Raw genomic sequence first — 21,173 nt, 5'->3', positions numbered from 1 at the left:
CACCTCCCAGATCTTTAATTGCAAACAGAGCCTTAAAAAATAACCAGCAAAGTTATGACTGCTGTGTCTATAAAGAACTCTCACTTTAATTCTTCCATGGCAGCATTACTTGGTTCTGCTCCTCAAGAAAGCTTTCACTTTTGGGAATGAGTGCTGTTTCAATATCAGTCTTACTGGGAGAAGAGAGGGAGAAAGCTGTGGCTGTGAGCAGCCCCCCCTCTCCTGGAGAGCCTGTCCGTTCTGTGAGGACCATTTTCAGTCCCTACGTCATGCCAGGCATCTGATTTTCCTGAGTCAGCTAGATTTTTCATCTAATTTATATTATACACACCCAGGCAAACATCCAAATTAAACACTCAGCAGGAAATTTGTACTTGCTAAAGGAACCTGCTTAACTTTCACCAAGACTGAGAGCGCATCAACTTCCACACTCGAGTCGAAGCCATCAAGGCAACCCTGCCACAGATCCATTACTTGCTGCACACGGCCCCCAGGGACAATAAATTCAGCTTCCACCTTTGCCACCTCAGCCCTCGAAGACACGTCAGTGAAGAAAATACCCCAAAAGGACTCTGGAGGCTGTGAGCCCGGGCATCACTCACCCACCTTGTCCTGTGCTGCTGTCTCCACAGCAGCACTGCCCAGGAGCTGATCCTTCTTTGGGATTTCTCTTGGAAAGAGCACAGCTAGAAGTACAGAAGGCTGACTTTCTGTACAGCTGGCCTTAAGAGAAAGGAAGCAGGAGGACAATTGCCATGGATTGTTCTAACCTTTCAGGATAAGCTGCCCAGCCACTCGGAAGCGAGCTCTACCAGCTTCCCTCCCTCACACCTCCTGCCACTCCGTGTGACTTCCACGAGCCAAACAAAACCTCACTCTCAGCTGATCCCAGGACACATTTCCAACCAGAGGACACCCTCACAGTCCCCTTTCTAGCAGATGATGAGAACAGACGTGATTCACAAGAGGCTTCGTGCAGTGAATCGGCAGCAGCAACTCCTGGACAACATGAGGCAGTAAGGAGGTGACACAGCATTTATGTGACATTTATGTGACATGCTCCAAGTGCTGTCACTACACAGAGTAATTTAGGCTGGAAAAGACTTTCATATCATCAAGTCGAACCTTTGACTTGGAGCATCCTCACAACAAACCCCTTTAAGAGCAGTGCAATCACCTTCCTTTCTTCTCTTTTGGGAACTTCCTCACAGCTTGGACTTGGCCCACAGGTAGATGCTCCAAGGCTCACAGTTTCCAGAGGAGCTCCATGGAAAATTATTCCAATTTAAATTAGTTGTCCTTAAAAAGGTATGTGCCTACAGCACATACAGCAACTCATTCTGTAGAGATTTAGAAGTCCTCTTGTACATTCTGACAGCCTCTGAGCAGTGTATTTACAAATAATGACTGATTGAATCCCAAGCAGAGCATTCCACACCAAGGCCCATTTCCAGCACCATGCACAGCTTCTTTCAGGCAGGACTTCTGGAGGGCTGTGATTGACAAGGTCTCTAATGAACTCTAATTGAAGCCTCAGCAGTCTGAAAAACCCAGCAACAGATGTGGTGAAAGGGCAAACCACAAACTGTTTTGCTAATGAATGAAAAGTGTCTGGGCTGATGAGGGCCAGTGACCCAAAAATTCTCTTCTTCCACCCACCCTTTTACTTCATGTTCAAGTTTGGGCCATTTCCCTTGTGAGCACAACACTTGGGGGCAGTCACAGACAGTCCTGGATAGTCCTGGACATACTCCATGTATTCAGGTTGGGACCAAGATGCTCTTTTGTGACAAACAAGCAGCAGAACATGGACAGAGTAAGAGGGACCTCAGGGAGGGAACTTAGTGTGGTTATCCTTCCCAGCAGGAATACCAGCCTAGGAGTCTTTTAAACTGTCAGAGGGCAGAGATAGATGGGACACTGGGAAGGAATTGCTCCCTGTGAGGGAGGGGAGGCCCTGGCACAGGGTACCCAGAGAAGCTGTGGCTGTCCCTGGATCCCTGGAAGTGTCCAAGGCCAGGCTGGATGGGGCTTGGAGCAGCCTGGGATAGCAGAAGGTGTCCCTGTCCATGGCAGGGGTCGGACTGGATGAGCTTTAAGGTCCCTCCCAACCCAAACCATTCTGGGATTCTGGAAAGGAGATGCCAGTTTCTTACTGGCTAGTTTTGGAAAACTTTTTACATACAATGACATTTCTAAGCCATCTTCCCTCCTTTCAATGGATCTCAAGAAAGCAGCTACCATCAGTCTGGAGATCAAGTCCTATAAAAAGACCATGGCAAACTGAGCTGCAAACAGACTTCAGGTAATACCCTAAACTTCACATTAAATATTAACATGAGCCTCTGCTCCACACCTACTCCACCGTGGCAGTGGACTAAAGAAATCAGGAAGTCAGGGTGCCACGTTTTACAATTCTCTCTCAAGTTTAATGAACCTGCTCATGCTCATTGTGCATTTGGAGTCTGCCCTTTTCCTCAAGGAGGTTACAGTCTGCTAATGGGACAAGCAGCAGAATCAAAACGTCAGATGTAAAGGTCTGGATGAAATTTGCCCAAAAAAGGTCAGAAAACTGTTTGCTCGAGTCTGGCTCGTGATATTTCTGGAGCTGTTACAGGCGGCAGAGCACACCCTGCTCTTGTCTAACCAGTGGAGACTTCAGGAGGTCAGGCTGAGAGTGGCTGCAGAACAGGTCTGCAGGTGTCTCAACAAGAAAGGAATCATACTGGATTTAACAAATCATTTCATCTCTGCCCCAAAGGAGGGACTGCAATGCCTCGTGTGGGGGTCACAGACCCTCCTCCTAACAAGCACCAAACCAGTCTGGTTCGTGTTACACGATGAAAAGAAGCCCAGTGAGCGTGTTGCTGATGGAAAGCATGTAGAGCACTAATGAGCACCATCCAAAAGTAATTCCAGCATTTAGAGGTACCCAGCCATTTTCTGAGTCATTAAAAAACCTCAGACCAATTACACAGTCAAGCTTGCCATGGCTCCCCAAACAATTCCTTGTTTTGAGTGGTCCTGGGAGCTGCTCAAACCCCAATATCTGCTCAGTCCTCCCAATTTCGTCACAAAACCAACCATGTCACACCAGATCAGACCAGTGATTTAGTTACTTGTGTCCTACCTCCAGCAACAGCCACAAAAACGATGCTTTAGGTTGCCAAGAGTTTTGGGGGCACAGATGTAGCCAATTACTAAATGGTTTCAAGAGAGAGAAATAATCCCTTCCTGAAGGGAATAATTTCTTTCCTGACCCCCAGAGCTCTCTTACCTGTACCTGGGCTTATATGAGTAAAATAAATGTTTAGAGTTTGATAAATTTAAGTCAGCCACAACTTTTTGACCACAGCTTACCAAAACCAGCCTCAGAAGCACTTAGGAACAGACCTTTCCAACCAAATCTTTACCTGGTGAGCAGCTGCTCTTCTGCACAAATGTAGAAGTTTGGTCAGAAATAAGCCATGTATTTAGACTGGACAACAGAATCCAGTTTTCCCACTAGCAGACTCTGTATAGATTAAATCAGTATTTCAGTAACACCTTCAGTTACTCCAGAGGCAACTGTGCCACACACTGTTTTAAGGGACAGTTGGCACTAACCAGGTTATTACAGCCCAAACGTGCATCACAGGATATGCAACTTGTAATGAGCCTAGAAATCCTTCTTAAGCTCGTTTCCTTCCCTAGCACTGTGTAAAGGACAAAAAAAGTTCCAGGGACAAGCAGAAAAAAGATATCAGACACAAGATGGTCAGCCAGGTTTGCTTTTTGACACTGGACTGCAGAATATCTGATAGAGCATAAATTATAAATAGATTTGGGTGTTCTCCAGATGCCCAGACACTCTCAGCAGCGTCTCTGCAGTGTGTGAGGCAGCACAGCCGCTGCACCTCCCAGAGCTACACACAGCAGGTTGTTTATCAGGAGATAATACCCAGGTACAAGGGCCTGCACCCATCTATACACACTGTCCCACATCCAAACAGCAGCCTCCGAGCCAGCGGTGAGTTCATCACGAGAGCTGCTAATGACCCTTCATCCCTAAGTGTCCCTGCACACACAGCCTGTTGGCTGGCCCCAAACAACCACGTGGATTCCTGACATTGCTCGGGCAGTGGCTGGTTGTTTAACCTTGCCAAAAGACAAGGGGACAAACAAATCACCACACCTTCGAGATGCCTCAGAAGAAGTTCTTACATACCAGGCCTTCGTCACAGCCACTTCTTGGGGACAGCATCCAGTACTCACCAAGTCAATGAGGTCACTGAGATTCTTCTCTATCTGCTGCGGAGGCAGACGCCTCATCAAATCCAAGGCACAATCCAGCTGCTGGTCACTCTGCAGGAACAAGAAGAGCCCTCGGTCACAAGGTGGACACACAACACAACACACAGCTCCCAGTTCTCAGCATGCTTTGCATTAATACAAGTAAAATTCACTACACTTGATTGTGGATTATTGACTTGGCAATTTAACACCGTGCAGTTGATGGAAAGGAGTCCAGTCCTTACTTCACCCAAACTGCTTCCAATGTTTGCCTAAGTGTTGTTTTTCCACACTATCTCAACAATAACCTGGGTTAGGGAACTGAAAGTTGCTTCGCCCAAAGCAGGTTTAACACTTCCTCATTTGCACTGATCAGCTTGAGACAACCAGCAGCCAAGACAAACTCTGTTCCACTACAGAGCTCCCTCTCCCCTGCAGCTTTATCAGAAAACCAGAATGAAACATGCACGCAAAGCATGACCCATGATTTCCTTCTTCCCACAAAACACACCCCAAGGGCTGCCTGTATCTAAAAATCAGGGACGTCAGTTATTTACAGCAAACACGGCAACCTTCTCCAAGGGGCTCACTGTAGCTGCTCTCACACCAATTCTGACACAAAAAACCACACTTAAACTCCACTTCAGAGTCAGCAAATGTGCCCCAGACCCTTGAGGAACTCAGCCACAGTCCTGACATAACCTTTAGCTGTCCTTTTCATCAACAGACACAAACAGACACTTTCCTGCTGACCTAACAGCACCCAAAATCTGCACAAGTTCCTTTGATCACAGGTCAGGTGAAGCAAAACCAGTTTGTTTTCACTGCTCCTCCCCTCCCCCTTTTCTCTTTGCCATTTCCAGCCACCCAAATCCCACGAGCTGAGGTTTAATTTCACCCTCCGTGTTCTTTCAAGCTCCCAAAGTCTTCCTTAAAAACAGCTTCAAGCCTAACACAGTTCTATCATCACATTATTCAGCGCAGCAGCCCCCAGGACAGGGAGAAACAGGAAGCCAAGTTTCCTGCAATTAAGCTAAACCTGCGGAATGAGGGAAGGAGTGCTCAGTTTAGTGGACATCCATTAGGAAGCTGTTCATTAGATGGCCAGGGGAAGGGAACTCCTCACTTTTTGTTACTGAACTCTCAGTCTCCAAACAAAGATACTCTTTAGGTGGCCTGAGTCTGCCCAGCTCCAGCAGCCGAGCCCAGGCAGGGGATCTCTCTTCCCAAGTATTGTCTGTACCTCCTGCTATGTCTTGCATCCAGGAAGGAAACCTGGCACATTGTCACAGGGTCACGCTCTACACTTGTGGATTGTGGAAACACTTAGGGAAGTGCTCTGTCCTCCTCTGTCAGCTGGAATTGTTTAAAAGACAAAAAAGCCTGGGGAAGGATGTTAAAAACCACCACTAAAGCTGCAACCCCAGAGTAAGTATTTTACAGTGAGGGAAACTGAAAATGGAATATACTGAACGGAGGAGAATCCACACTTGCAGTGTTTATGGATTAACCAAGAGCGACCATTTTTATCCCAATGGATTCAGTAACAGCTGTAAAAGACACGAGCAGGATTGTTTAAGGCAGAGATTCTCCAAGGGGTTCGGACACAGCTGACACACATGGCTGTGTGCAGTGGAAAAACAAAAACATCCAGGCACATACAGTGCCTGGGTACAGTGCACTTCTCTGGTATCCAGGAGGTAAAAGCAAGGCTGAGCAGCAGGACTCTTCAGTTTCTTCCAGAGCATTTAGGTAATTAAACAGCTTGCCAGCAGATCTCTTAAAGCACCAAAATAAAGACAGGTTCTGCTGCAGTTCTGTTCCTAAATCCATGGTTATACAGTCACTTTAATCCAGCATAAATCCAGCTGGAATGGTCAAAAAGGCAACACAAAGCTGACAGATTACAGAGCCAAGTGGTACCTTGGGTATTGGATACATCTGGTATGACCTATTTCAGAATCGAACAGGCAATTGAACCAGGATCTTTTGCTCCCAGGCCTTTCTCTGCAGGTGAAGATTTAAAAACCAGGTGTGTGGTCAAACCCAACCTATGGCTCAAGCCCAGCCTGTGGCTCCAGCCTCTGCCCAGCTGCGAGAGGTGGAGCAGCTGCAGGCACTGACACACAGAGGGACAGGAGCCACATCCCAGATGCCAGCACCAGCAGCACCCAGCTCCCTGATTTTACAGAAGGTGAACGCTCCCAGGGATGTGCTGCCACTGCAGTTTTGAGAGTGGCATCTGCTGAAAACCCCCCAAAGCCTTCACACAACTGTGTGAGAAGGAGGTGCTCTGGGGGAACTCAGGACATGTTTCACCTATCTCTCCAAACCCCACCTACTCCTCCTCTCAACTTCACCTGTCTTGGATTTCCACTCGCTTAATTTTTTTGTAAAATCACATCCTGAAGACCATGTTTCTTAACAGACCTCCAGATAAAACATTTCCACTGAATTTTTGTCTTTACCCAAGGAGAAGCTCCTGAAGCCCTGCTCTCTGAGCAGGCGATCAGACAGGCTGTCTCCCAGGCTGGGCTGCTCCCAAAGCCAAGCTCTTTGAGCTTTGCAGGACTTAATAAGCTTAGTGTTTACTTGATAGGAGGTCATTTTCCACCATTCCTGTTTCATCCAGCCCAGAACCTCCTGTGGAGGAGCAGGGAATTCAGACAGAAATTCTAAATGAAGTTTTATTACAGCTGAAGTCACTGAAGGATTTAGAGATCATAGGAATCTCAAAGACTGAAAATATTAGCTTAGATGAAAGGTCTTTAATAAGTTTCCTTTAAAGATGTTTGCCTATCTAGAATCTCCACTTAAACACCTGTTATAGCATTCCCATGGCACCACCCCAGGGAAAAAGGTTATGAGTATGTCTGTAGTAGTTATTTTACAGCTTCCTTTGTCTGCACCTCCTCTTCTTTTTGGTCTCTTTGCTGTATTTAGCTTATTTCCAAAAGAGAAACCCTCTCACAACAGCCACAGGTCTCTGGTCATCTGGGCACTCTGTGTTAAAGCTCGAATCAGAAAAAAACAGTACTGAAAAATAATAATTTTTAAAACATTGTATAAATGTGCAGTTGTAAAGGGGCGCAGCTGTGCACCCTCATTTTAAAGGCTGAGTATGGGCAGATGTCATTCAGAAAACACAAATTAAAAACCCCAGGTAGTTACTATAGGTATGGAAACCACAAAAACTGAAACAGGCAACAAGCTGAACTTCCTTTTGCCTGCCACTTGCCACGTCTAAAGCACAGAGCTCCTCGGGATGAGGGGGACAGGGCACAGGGACACTCCCTGCTGGAATCATCAGCAAACAGGAGCTGACCCAACCCAACACAAAAGCAAAGAGCTTCTCCTGCAATATCCCACACCACAGCACTGTCACCTGATCAGTGAGCTCCTATGCACCAGGATACACATCCAGAGCCCTTCCACCTCCAGCAGAACCAGGAACACTTCCCTGAAGTGGCACCTGTTTGCTCTTCTCAACAGACACAAGCACTCAGATGAGTTACTACAGGTATTCTGCATTTTCAAAATATCTTTACACCTGCTTTTGACTCCATACACTTACAGAAATCCACAGGCTTTATTCCCAAGTTTTGACAGTTCTCTGTTGCACGTTACCTGAGACTTAACTTATATTCCATCTTTCAGGAGGGCTTACACAAACCTGCAGCTCTCCCCATTCCAAAGCCATTCCACTTGAAAGGAGGTAAAAGACCTCATTTAAAGCTCCAGCCTTCCAGTCAGCAGGAATTTGCTCCGGTTTATCACAGAGCCCCATGGATTGACTCCCCCTTCACACCTCTGCTGGATACTCCTGCTCATCTGACCATGTTATTGCTGAGCATAAACAGAGCTGGGCAGAGTCTTCCAACAGAAACCCAGGCTGGTTTCACTTCTGTGCTCTATTTCTGTATTAACTCAGAGCAAACTCCTGAGCCAAGAGCTGAGGTAGCTCAGTGCTACAGCAGTGGGAGCTCTCCCAGTTTAGTCCTTCCCGTGAAATAATCCAGTTGGGCCACCAAACCCAGTACAACATTTCTACACCAGGCATGATTGTGCTACTGACCCCCTTCTCCATCTGTGACATCAGCTGAGAACAACTTGGAGGCCTAAAAACTACTTCAGTAATTAAGACTGAGGTGAAAAAGCCACACACCTGATGCAACAGATAAACATCTTGGAGATGCTTCACACACAAGTTTTACTCCAGACTGGCATCTGAAAGGTTACCCAAATTCAAAGTACAAGCGCCATCTCAATGTTCAGACAGCAAAAATAAAAGGTAACAACCTAAAGAGACACTACGACTAGAACCTCTGCTCAATTCCATGCAATTCGAAGCACTCACACATCAGATCACTCTGATCCCTGGTCAGTTTGCAGGCAAAATCTCTTTGTAAATTAATCAAGGGCCAAAAGTACACAACCAGCAAATTACTCTTTTTCCTTCCTTTCAAGCTGCAGACATACCCAAGATTGTAAATCACATTATTTCCTCTCAGTTCTCCCAACAGGAATGTCTGACTAATGTTTCAGCTTTGTGGTACTACAACACTAAGTTTTTTTAATTGAAACAGATACCCAGCTTCCCCTCCTGCTTGTCATTTTAATCCCTGCCAACTTCCAGAGCTCCAAGGGCAGAAGACTCCCTTTTCCAATTACACAATAGGATAGTATTACTGCTAGAAGCTGCAGCAAGGGTTGAATTATTGTAACCCTTGGGTAATAAAAAGTACAGTAGTATGTTAAGTTGCAGGGTTCCCTTCTCAGCTGTCAGCATTCACTTTTTAGGATATTAGATGGGAAGGGGAATAACTGTCTGACCTGGGAAAGCCCAGAGAAGTTCTGCACTCATGACGGTTCCATCAGCTGCACATATTCCTCGCAATCTGTTTTTCCATATTATTTTTCCCTTGACTATTAACCCTCCTCTGGCAGATCCTATCTAAAACCATTTGTAATGGACTCATAAATCACAGCTCTGTGACAGCAAGGTGTGCTAGGGGAGAAACAGCAATAGCACAGTTAGGAAACAATCAAAGGTAATAAAACCTGAATGTAGACTCTGCTGTGGACACTCATAAAAGGTCAAAGATTATTAAAAAGCAAGACACTGATGCAGACCTCATTCTCCTTCCCTTGAACTACTTTTACCTTTGTCTGGTTTTGGTTGGGATGGGATCCAGTGGCTTTTATTATCTCAAACACTTCTGACCACATCATATGCTCAGTAACAAGTTCAGCCCAATTTGCTGCGGTCAAGACCAAACAGACCAAGTGCTGACACCGCTCGTTCCACGAATACCAAGTGAGAAGGATTAGAGATTAAAATAAAAGCAAGAAGTGATGGATTGGAAGGCTTTAGCAGAAGCTGCTGTACTCTGTCTCCCCCAGGTCCCCTGTAATCTGTATTTATTTACAGAGCAATTGTACAAATCACGTCACGGCTTTTGAGTCAGTGAATCCTCCTCAGAGACATGCCCCTGCACATTATTTATTTTATTCTTCTGTGCTCTAACTTTTAAATACAATTGAGCACATAGCAGTACTAGCCTCAATTAATGCCTGAACAATTAATGCCTGAACACACTCTCACAACTTGTTTTCTGAATTCAAGTCTTGGTGTTGTACACACCGTAAATGCAGCCAAAAAACCCCAGAAACACTGACCAGCTTTTGTCCTCCATTGCTCCAGGAATGGAACACACACGAAATTCAGAGGAAAAAGAGGGATCTCTTTAAAGAGGTACTCCAGGAACAAGTAATACAACACGTACATCTGCCCTGAAGCCTCATGCAGAGGAACTGAAATAATCCATGGGCAGGAGAGAAGCGAGGCAGCTTCACTTTCCTTGGCACCAGAGTACTGCTGACATCGAATACTTCTCACCATTTCAGGCTCCAGCACAGCCATGGCAAGTCCTGCACAGATTAAAGGAGCAGCAATGGGCTTCTAGGGGCAGCTACCAAAGAGATCTTCTCCCCCTGCAGACAAGCTCAAGGATCAGTGTTTTGCCAAATCCTCGTTTATCACTTTAGCCTCCTGCAGCTCTTCCAAGCATCCTTGCAATCAGCCGTACCTGATTTCCCTTCCTCATTCCCACCTCCAAGCTAGGCCAGCACTGTTCTCTGTCCACGATACAACTCCCAACATCCCAGCCCAACTCTAAAACAATTACCAAGTGAGTTATAACACACTGAAGGCACCTCCATCTGTGAGCTTCTAAATAATCCAGAGCTGCCTGCAGCTTAATCTCATGGACCAACTAGTTGTCAAAACATGTTACACCCAGGGAGAAGAAACTACAACCCCGGATAGTCTCGAGCAGGGCACTTGTCTGTAACTCCCTAATAGTTTACAAGTAAGGATCCAGCATCTCTAGGAGCACATTCTGCAAGTGGTTTCCATCCCTGTAGGTGTTTTCTGACCAGATGCAGTTCCTGTTAGCACATCTACAAAGGTGTACAGCACACAGGGAAAAATTAACATTTCCCTGGCACCTCCTTCCCAGCAAGGATGCATTTCCAGAGGGCACACACTTGTGTCTACTCTCAAACTTTAGTTTATATAAATCCACTGCAAATCTCCATCATGTGTCCAAGGAAAAGAGCCACCAGGCACCAACAGAAGAGCAGGATGCAGCAGCACCAAGGCTTTCTGGAACAGCTATTCATCCCGACCTTTTGCCAGGATCACTAATGATTTCTGCACCAGCATTTGTCTTCTGGGTAACAGAAACAATGTTTTATTTATTAAACTTGTCATTGAACATGACAATGCAATTTACTGGCTTTCATCTGGTGCCAAGAATTCCTGTGAAGCATAAAGTTTGCAAAAAGTCACTTCCCAATAAATCCTGGCAGTGAGTGACTTTGCAATCTGTGAGCCCCACATGAAAGAGGGAAGTGGGGGCTACAGATAAAAGTTGCACAGATTGCAAAAAAACCTCTAACTTTTAATAAAGGGATTAAAGACATTGAAGTTGCCTGTAGAACTGACCAACTTCACCAGTAGGTTTTATGACTAATGTTACTGAACAATGGGAGTTTTTCCCCATTTTAAGTCTGGATTTCACACAAAATAACATTTTCTTTGTTAGTGCTAACTACAAATAGGAAATTTTAGCCAAAAAAAAAAAAAAAAAAAAAAAAAAAAAAAAAAGGCAAATAACCTGTTACAGCACAGCACTGGCCTGGTTTTGCAAACTCTCCATAAGGCAGCTGCAACACCTGGTTTCACAACCACGAGAGATGAACACCAGTGTGTTTGTGTCCCAAAAGGTTTTGAAATCACCCAATGCAGTAGGTCTGAGCTGGTTCACAAGCCTGGTGACCCGGTTTTCACACTGTCTTCCTGCCTTCTACTCAAATATTCTGAGGAAGAGCCCAAATCCATCCCTGGAGAAGGGCTGCCTTATTTTTACAGGGGTCACTTATTTTATTTTTTAAATTGAAACCATAATTACTACAAATACAGCAGCTCTTGAGATTCAACGCTGCCATTTGCCATCCTGACCATCTACAAACATGTCATTTGTGATGCTTTCTTTTAATCCTGCTAATGCTCAATGACCTTTTCAAATGCTCTTTTCTTCTATGCACTGTTTGCTTCATGTTCCAATCAGCCTGGTCACAAAAGTTTTGGAACTGCTCAATTGAAATTGAGAGGTTTTTTCTTGCAGGAAGAGCAAAGTTGGGCAAATTGGTCTTGCCCTGACAGATGCAGGTTCTCCTTCCAGTCAACTGCAACTGAAATTCTGTTTTGGGAGAAATCACATCAAAAACATTAGAGAAAATGCACATTAGTAGAGCAGCAGGGAGCATGTACTGTATTTGAAGGTAACAGCAAACCGCCTGTGCTCACTGACAGCAGAACTAACACAGTGTCAACATCCCAAATTCAGGATTTGCTCTATCCCAGCTCTCCCTGGAGCCGACAGCTGCCTGGCTTCAGATGCAAACTCAGCACTTTCCAGCTCCTGGAGGCTGTAGCCAGGGTTGTAAATTCAGGAGATAACTCTGGCAAGTAACCAGATGCCTGGCAAGGCAGGCAGGAGGCAGAGAGGATCTCTCATTAGCCCTCTTCCCTGAAAGTTCTCCCATTCCTCAAAGGTCAAAAAAGTAGGTTAATATGCCTTCTGCTTGGGTCTCGCACAATGCGCCTCGGTGACTGCCCTGCAAAGCTCCCAACTGCCCAGTTTCGTCCTAGGATTTCCACTTTTAAACCAGGAAGCTCCTGGTTTTGCATACCTACAGGCCATAGGAATATCACACCTAACAACATACTCGTGCTTCCCAGAATTCCTTCCTTTGCCATAATTCCCAGACCTGCCTATCCTTGCAGTTTTTTCATGCCTTCCTCGCCACTTTTGAGCCCGCCTGGCCTCCCCTCCATCACACCTGCACACAGGCACCCAGCTCCACACAGGCTCTGCGACCAATGCCAGCAGGGGTGACAGTTTCTGTGGAGCACGGTTCACCTGGCACACACGAGCCACCTTCAATCCCTGTCACGTTTTTCCTTCACTCTCATATGAAGTTAACAGTGACTCCATCTGGCCAGTTTGCACCTTACCAAGCTCTGGATTCATGGCTATGCAAAGCTGGTTTTGACCACCCAGTGGAGCACTGTCAATGCTGAGCCAGGTTTACACCCAAACCTCTCTCAATGACCCCTGGACCTGCAGGGTGACAGCACCTGGTGGATAAATGAAGCTGTAATCAGCACAATGCAGCTGATATTTTACCTCATTCCTCCATTTCATGGCTCTCTCCTCCCTTGAATTAACACACCAAAAGCCCCATCTCTTGTTTCCTGAGCCTTTCTCGGGTTGCAAGCCCAGGCTGGCAGCCAGGCCCCCACTGCCTGGGCTGGCAGAAGCTTTTGAAATCCTGGTATTTACCAAGGCAAAAATGTCCAGGGAAGGCAGGTAACAGGACATCACTTTCAAACTCAGCAGTTCCTCTAATGGAAAAGAGAAAATATCACCTGAAGAAATGCAAACAATATTCCCTGAGAGAATAAAAAGTATTTTATTTATGGTGGCTTCAGGCAACCACTAAGCTTCTGTCTTCAGTGCAGTCTCAAACATTTTTCCTTCCGCATAAAATCCTCTTACTTAAGTGCTGTTTTCAGTCTTGTTTCAGCTGATGCTGCTAAAATTGTGAGCTCCTGAGTTCTGCTTTCACCCGGACTCGTAATGCTCCCACTTTGCAACAAGGACGTGATTGAAATTCCAATTTCACAGGAAAGGACTCGACTCCACTTTCTGTGGAGGACATCCCCTTCAGACTGGGGAAGGACACGCTCTGCAGCACGGCTGCAAACACCTGGAGTCCAGTCCCAAGGGGCTAAACCCAGAGCCAGGACTCCCAAACCAACTCTGCACCGAAAATAATGCAGGTGCACTGATGAAATATAAACTAGTGAGGTTTAATTTGCATAGAGTAGGAATAAAGTAGGCAACTTATGAGCAGGGCAGCCAGGTAAGTCAAGTACCTGCAAATCCATTCCTTAATTCTTCAGCCCAGCTTGGAAGGTGCGGCACAAAGAGCAGGAGCTCTAAGCAAGCCGCATATTTCCTTCGAAAGCCTAGAAAAGGGAGGGAGGGCAAAACAGCAGCACCAGATAATACAAGGAAATTAATCTCCTGGTTGGTGCCAAGGCTCAGGCCACCACTCCAGGAAACAGAGCACCAGGTATTACCTAATGCAACTAAAGTCATTCTAAATAGAAGATTATTTTGGGCATAGGCAAGGAATAGATTGTGCTTTCAATTCCTCACTCAAAACTTCACTGCATCTAGAAACGCAGAAGAAGGTCAGGGCTCCACTGCAGCTGGCATTACAGAGGAGAATTACAATATTTTAACTGAGAAACAAGCAAAGCCCCTTCCCTAAATCCACCCTTCCATGATAAATCCTGTCAGCTCAAGTAACACAGAAGCACCTTTAAAACTTCCTCAACACCACATTCCCCCTTGTGTCCCACGAAGAAAGTTTCAAAAGCAAGTGTATCCTCTACCACACAGGCAAGAGCTCCAACTTCCCAGGACAACCTGTTTGGAAGCATCTGCTCCCATCCTGCTTGAGGACATAGGACTAATAAGTGAATTCCGGCCACTGGGTCAGGTCCAGGAACCCTGAATTATTCAGCTCAAGTCACAACAGCTTCACACTCTCCAGGTGTTTCAGTCACACCTTAACCAGGTATCCACTACAGTATTTGGTCACTTCTCATAGGAACGTCAGCACCAACCCCTCAGTCACAGACCATTAAACATTTAAGAAGACATCACACCAAAGACGAAGAAAGATCAGTTTATACTCCAGTTTGAAGTGGCCACACCCCCACTGCACTGGCCTGAGCTCTTGATCTTCAAGTTAGAGAAGCTTTTCAATTAGCACAACCTATCAGCAAACAAAATTTGGGCTAAAGCCCAACTAGAGAGAGCAGGAAGCTGGGGAAAAGCTTGTGTTGGTCAGATGTATTAATTACTCCTTCAGGGATGAAGCCTCTGTGGTGCAAAGAAAATCAAATTTGAAATCCCATGTTTTCCAGTGAGATTTTTTTTTGCCCTTATTCCTGGAAATGGCAAAGGCTTAGGAAGAACTGAAGCATACACAAGCTTTGGGCCTTGTGCATTAAGGAGAGACACAGAGATTTATTTGCTTGAGGCTTTTAAAATTCTTCAGGACTCCTAGCATGAATCAGTGGGAAAGCAGGAAATTTCATAATGCACTTTAAAAATCAGTTTATGAATCACTTTATAAAGTGATCGACTAAAACATATTGATAAAAATGGAAGATGAGCATCTCTTTTGAGTATCTTCTACTTCTGTAATCATCTCCTTTGCCTGGGAAAAAAAGTTATTAAAGCACATTGGATTGAAGTAGAGTAAAAAAAACAGGACTGAGCATGGACAGGGCTCTGAGCAACCTGCTCTAGTGAAGCCGTCCCAGCCCACAGAGAGGGCTGGACTACATGGCCTTAAAGGTCCTTCCAGCCCAAAATATCCTGGGATTCCATAGCCCTGAACTCTGTACAGGCACCTTTCAGAACCTCAGATTTCTCCAGTAAAATTGCTCCCTTCGGCACCATGGAAAATAGTTTTATTTTGCCTTGAGGTGGCTCTACCACAGTGTAAACCAGCTCAAAGGGAACAAATCCCAGCAAAACGCTGCTCTACAAGTTTACTTTGCAGGCTAAGGAGATCCTTGGACTTGACCAAACATCCCCACAAAGGGCAGGCAGAAAGACAAACATGGGCACTGGCACTGCCCATCGAGTCTGCAGATGTATCCTGAGTCTAAATTTGAATTTTAAGGCTCTGGGGTGACCTAACTGGGGCCTTCCAGTACCTGAAGGGAGCTGACAGGAAGGATGGAGAGAGACTTTGGACAAGGACACAGAGGGACAGGACAAGGGGGAATGGCTTCCCACTGCCAGAGGGCAGGGATGGATGGGATACTGGGATGGAATTGCTCCCTGTGAGGGTGGGGAGGCCCTGGCACAGGGTGCCCAGAGCAGCTGTGGCTGCCCCTGGATCCCTGGAAGTATCCAAGGCCAGGCTGGATGGGGCTTGGAGCACCCTGGGGTGGTGGAAGAAGCCCCTGCCCATGGCAGGGGTGGGATGGGATGGGATGGGCTTTAAGGTCCCTTCCAACCCAAACCATTCCATGATTCTATGATGCACCAACAGCAAACTGGACCAGTACAGAGCACTGGGGAGCACTGGATGATGATGTGCAACCCGAATGCCCCAGCCATCCTTCATCCAGGGAAGTCAAGGGATGGATGGAAAGCAAAGCTGACAGCTGTGGAAGTAGAAATTGAGAAGGGCAGCATTGTCGTTTTCCCAAAGAAAGTAATTTCTCAACTCAATTCCAGTAATAAGGACTAAAAATAGTCACTCAAAAGAGCTGAGCTGCACTTTCATTTTGTTTCACTCCCAGATGTCAACTAGTCCCATATCAGCATATATATTTACCATATCAGGAAATCCTGTTTGAACAACTCCAGCTTGCGAATGCTTTTCCTTCCCTAATAAACCACAAGATTAAGCATCACTGCAATGGCAGTATTCCCTATCCCAGTGATATCCTCTGACTTGATTATTTTGGGAATTTGCCGTTTAAGATAACATTCAGCTAAGCTCACACACTTGGCTTGCCTAATAAAACACAGGCTCTACAAAACAGCTGAAGTTGGTGTTTCTCAGAAGGCACGGGGTGCAAAAGACTTGCTGTGGACACTGGCACTGTCCCCACACCCCCAGAGCACATGGTGGGGGTCCAAAACCAGGCTAGAGATGGGCTCTGGTTCCAGACAAACAACTCCTGTCCTGAAAACCTTAATGACCCTGAGCAGCACACGAGGTTCATGTTGGTGTCACTGTCACATTACACACCCTGGGCTGTGCTTCAATGCTCTTTATGTGCCTCACAAATCCTAGATGGATGATGCACAGCCAGCACTACTCTAGACAGTCTGAATTTATGGATGACTGAATCATAAATTTTGCTAAAATTGTCCTCCTTTTCCTCAAGAGTTGCATAGCCGAAGAAATCCTTACTAATATGATCAGGCCAGTTTACATAACCTGGAAAGGGAGGGTTTTATTTTTACAGAGAGTAACTGGATTCCATCCATTCATAACCCACAATTCCAGAAATCTCAGCAGATCCACTCTCCCAAGTCCTGCTTGCCCTGAACAGGGCATTCCATTTATTTTTAGCACAGGAGACACTGTCCATCCAGACAGTTTTCAAGCCTCATGTCTTGCCCTGCCCTGGTTCCCTGAGCACCTGACTGAAATGCAGGCACAGCTCCGAGTTCTCCAAGGAGACAAAGGTTCCCATCTCTGCTCTACACAGACGTTGGTAACCCCATGGCACCAGGAAGGTGTTTGACCCAATATCCTGCACCCTACCAGCTACTCTCTTCAGTGAAAGGGCCATTCCATCCTTTCAATGCTATACTTCTGTATTCTGGTCTCAGACCACTAAAAGTAAAGATCCTGGAAGAACCCTAAACACTGGGTTTGTATGCGAGTTGAAACTGGAGGCTGCAGGTTCATCCCTGAAGTCCACTCAACATTGGAAACCACCACATAGTGTTGGAAGTTCTGATCAAATTTCTCCTATGCCCAGTGGTCTCCATAACTAAACATGAAAAAACCAGAAGGCAGCAGAAGCTTTTAACACTCGGGAAATTTCCAAAGGATTTGTGCTGTACCTCCTCTAAATGACTGACATGGTTACATTTAAACCCTGACTGGATTCTCCTAAACAACACGTTTTTATACCCCCTTCAAAGAGGTTGGTACCACTGTTGTTATTTTACATTAAGCTTCCTTGAACTCTTTACCTGTGAGGATTTTTGCCGTGGCAGAAGTTAGGACAGTTTGCTGGAAGCCCAGTTTCAGATTCCACGGTCAGGTCTCGCGCATACAGATTTCAGTATGTTAAAATAAGGTACACAGCTGGAATAAGATGCTCTGTCCTGCCAGGAATCAGGTACAGCATCTGCTCTTGTTTGAGCCAATGAGGAGCAGAACTTTGATCATAACTGTTCTTCACCTTTCACCTGACATTAAAGACCTTTATCCTGCATGATACAGGTGACTCCAGCTCCAGAGAAAAAACATAAGGCATTGCCTTTGAAATTCTTATGGATGAAGGTAACAAGTAAAAGATTACACTTGTGTGGTTAAACAACTTTTACACTGCTGTAGGGCCAGGCTCTGGGCTGTTCTTTCATAAACAGAACATATTTGAACATTGTTAAATTGTCATATTGGAAAACCTGAATCACAAATTCCCAACAGCATAAAGTGATGTGATTCCCTACAAGTGACTCCATCCATGCCGAGGCTCAGGAAAAGCCCCGGTCCATGAAGGCAGGGAGCAGAGCAGGGCCTGGGCCAGCTCCCCTTTCCTCGCTGCCCTGGCCGGGAGCTGATGGAATCTGCTCCCTTTACACAGCACCGAAGGGAAATCGAAAGGGTTTGTGCCCTGGGCTAATCCATTCGGGAAACACAGTGAGATGGAGATTATTCCACACGGCTGAGGAAACTGGAGGTTCTCCTTAGGAAAGTTCTCAGCCCTGAGAAGGAGCAGCACCCACGGCTGCAGCACCCCCTGCTCGGGCGGCGCTCGACTTTCCCATATTTCGCAGATTCCATGAGATCACAGCACACTTAACGCCAATGGCAGCTTCCAGACGGTGGGAGACAACGTGGATTTATGCACAGGGGCGACAGCGGATGGGCCCAGCGCTCCCAGACGCTGCTGCACCCGCGCCGGTCGCGATACCCCGGGCGGTACCGCTCTCCGCCAAAGCGGAGCCACTCCCCATGGGATTCTACAGCATTCCCTCTGGAAACACCGCCCGGTGCCGGGACCAGAGACCTGGCAGGAACCGAGCAGCGGAGCCCCGGGCGAGTCCCCCGCCCCCGGGCCCTGCGGAGCACCGGGCTGAGCTTCCGCCAGCCTCAGCCCCCTCGCCAGCGCCCCCAGGCCGGGCCACCCCTCCCTGCGTCCCGGCAGCACCGCCTAGGCCCTCCCTCCCTCCGTCCCCGCCGCCCGGGGGAGGCCGGGCGAGGCCCCCCGGTGCGAGGGGGCGGTGTGGGCGCGGGGGGTGGCGCAGGGGGGGCCGTGCGGAAGGGCGGGGGCCGCGGCTGGGGGCGCGGGGCCGGCCCGCTCTCACCATGTCGGCTGGGCGGGTGCGCGGGGCGGTAGAACGGCGGCGCCTCCCGGTCCGTCCCTGTCGCTCCGAGGCCGCGGCCCGTCCGCTTCCGCCGCCGCCCGGCAGTGAACATCCGGGTCAGCGCCGCCGGCCCCGCCCCCGCGCCGCTCCCCGCCAATCAGCGCGCGGCTCGCCGGCCATCGCCAAGTATGGATGCGCGGCGGCGGGGCGGGACGGCGGGGCGGGGCGAACCATGCCACCGGCGCGGGGGGGAAGGAGCGCACGGCGGCACCAACTGCAGCGCGGGGGTGGGAGCGGCGGCCAATCAGAGGCCGGGGGCGGGCCCGGGGGCGGGGCCTGCGGGGGGCGCGCCAGCAGCTCGGGCCCGGCCGGCAGTCGGTCCCGGAGCCTCCGCGCAGAAACATCGCTTTCTTAAACACCTTTAAGCGCACTTGTTTAAGTTTAAACGAAAGGCAGAACGAGGCAGGCGGGTAGCACGGCAAACGCCATCCAGAGTAGGTAACAAATAGCAAACTCATTAGCCCTAAAGCTGGGTTTTACACAGGTAAACTGTACTTTACACATGCCTGTAACGCATCCACCAGGTCAAGTGATGTGGAAAAATAATCAGCCTCCGGCTGCTTAAGGCCAGGGATAATTATTACTTATTTTTACAAGGAAGTGTTCAGTGTTGTCTGGGAGGTACCTGCTGGAAGCTGGGTAGATGCTGACATAGTTGAATACCTTCAGGGCTCAGGCAGTTGTGATACGGATAACAGGATCACAGATTTCTTAGAGCTGGAAGGGACCGCAGGAGACCATCTCATCCAACCCCCCACCACGGCAGAGTCACCTGGAGCAGGATCTCCAAATGCAAGAGCAAAATCAGGGTATATGTGCAAATAAAACATTTCTGTTTTGCTCAGGCTGTCCCAAAATAAAGCATTTTTCCTTCTGCTAGACTAATTCCCATTTCAGTGATTTCAGGTAAGACATCCTGATTCCAGACTCCCGACTTGTCCTCAACATGGACCTGGGAACCTCAGAGCAAAAGACAATTACCCCAGGAAAGCATAAAATTCATTACGCAGTGACACCTTCCTCTGCAGCTTTTTTGGAACAGTTCAGGCCTTGTTTTACCCCAGTTTTGTTGCCAGGACCCCCAAACCCCTCCATTGGGACTCTCCGTGCCCTGGTGAGCCAAAAGCCCTTCCCTCGGTTTGCTGTAGGAGCTGGAAATGCTGACACAGGGAGTCACACGGGGCTTTTCTCTTGGATGGAACACTGTGGCACATCCTCCCCAGCGGGGACGGCCCAGGCCAGGCTCTGCCCTTGCACTCCCACGTTATCGCAGCTGTTTGTGGCTGGATGCTATCAGGTACCAAACAGCAGCTGGCAGGAGGTAGCAGCTCTGACTGCTCCTTAACGGGGCAGAGCAGCCAAGCTTTCAGTCTGCAAAGGACAGCCGCGATTTCTAGGGAAGTGAACGGCTTGGCCATGGATCTGGTTACAGTAGCCAGAGACAGGGCTGTACCACATGAATTTGCACCAAATGGACCCCGTGCAGGCAGAACAGCTCTCACTGGAGAGCAGGAACAAAATGAACAAAATGAACAAAATGAAGGGAGAAGAGAAAACAGTAGAACAATCTCAGGAAAAACAGGAGCTGTATTACTTCACAGAAACACAAACCCACATAAAACTCCATCAATAACCAGTAAGGTGGGAAATTATCCTTCCACATCTGGGAGAGCAGCCACATGACCTCAGAAGGCTCAAGAGACTCCAAATTCAGTTCTTTGCCACAGAGCCTAACCTCCTCAGCCTAACCTCCTTCAACCCACTTTGTAACATGCAGCAATCCCAAATGGCTCCTATTTTGCAGTCCCCAGATCCTCCTCCAGTCCTTGCATTCCCTCAGAGCTGCCTCCCAGCAGTAATTAAGAAAAGCAAACCTGTTAATTACACAGGCCAAATTATTCATTCATTTTCCAGGGATCCACACATCTAGTGCATGTGTACTCCTCAGGGCTGGGAGGCCAGAAGTGATAAATTTGAAAATGCCTGTTCTAAACTTCCTTTTTTCTGTCACAAAATGTGTGCAAAGTATTCAATGACAACTCTACTTGTAGCAGCTTTTAGTTTTGAACAGAATCAGCTCCTAGGTGCTTGCTGAAGCAGCACAGCAATAACAGAATTAGG

General features: G+C 47.4%; 1 protein-coding gene across 1 annotated transcript in view; it reads right to left on the bottom strand.

Annotated features, from left to right (window-relative positions):
* CAPZB (capping actin protein of muscle Z-line subunit beta) overlaps positions 1–19,109 on the bottom strand; it is a 57,230-nt gene extending 38,121 nt beyond the window's left edge. Inside the window, exons 1-2 of the mRNA XM_082295731.1 lie at positions 18,993–19,109; positions 4,255–4,344 (exon numbers count right to left, since the gene is read on the bottom strand). Coding sequence (XP_082151857.1) covers positions 4,255–4,344; positions 18,993–18,995 — 93 coding nt within the window. The 5' untranslated portion in view covers positions 18,996–19,109. The remainder of the gene's footprint in view (positions 1–4,254; positions 4,345–18,992) is intronic.
* Positions 19,110–21,173: the final 2,064 nt, after the last annotated feature.

The sequence above is a fragment of the Coloeus monedula genome (genome assembly GCF_965178545.1).
Source record: "Coloeus monedula genome assembly, chromosome: 22".
NCBI lineage: Eukaryota > Metazoa > Chordata > Aves > Passeriformes > Corvidae > Coloeus > Coloeus monedula.
Note: the sequence above shows the minus strand (reverse complement) of the source record. Positions and strands in the feature narration are given on the sequence as shown.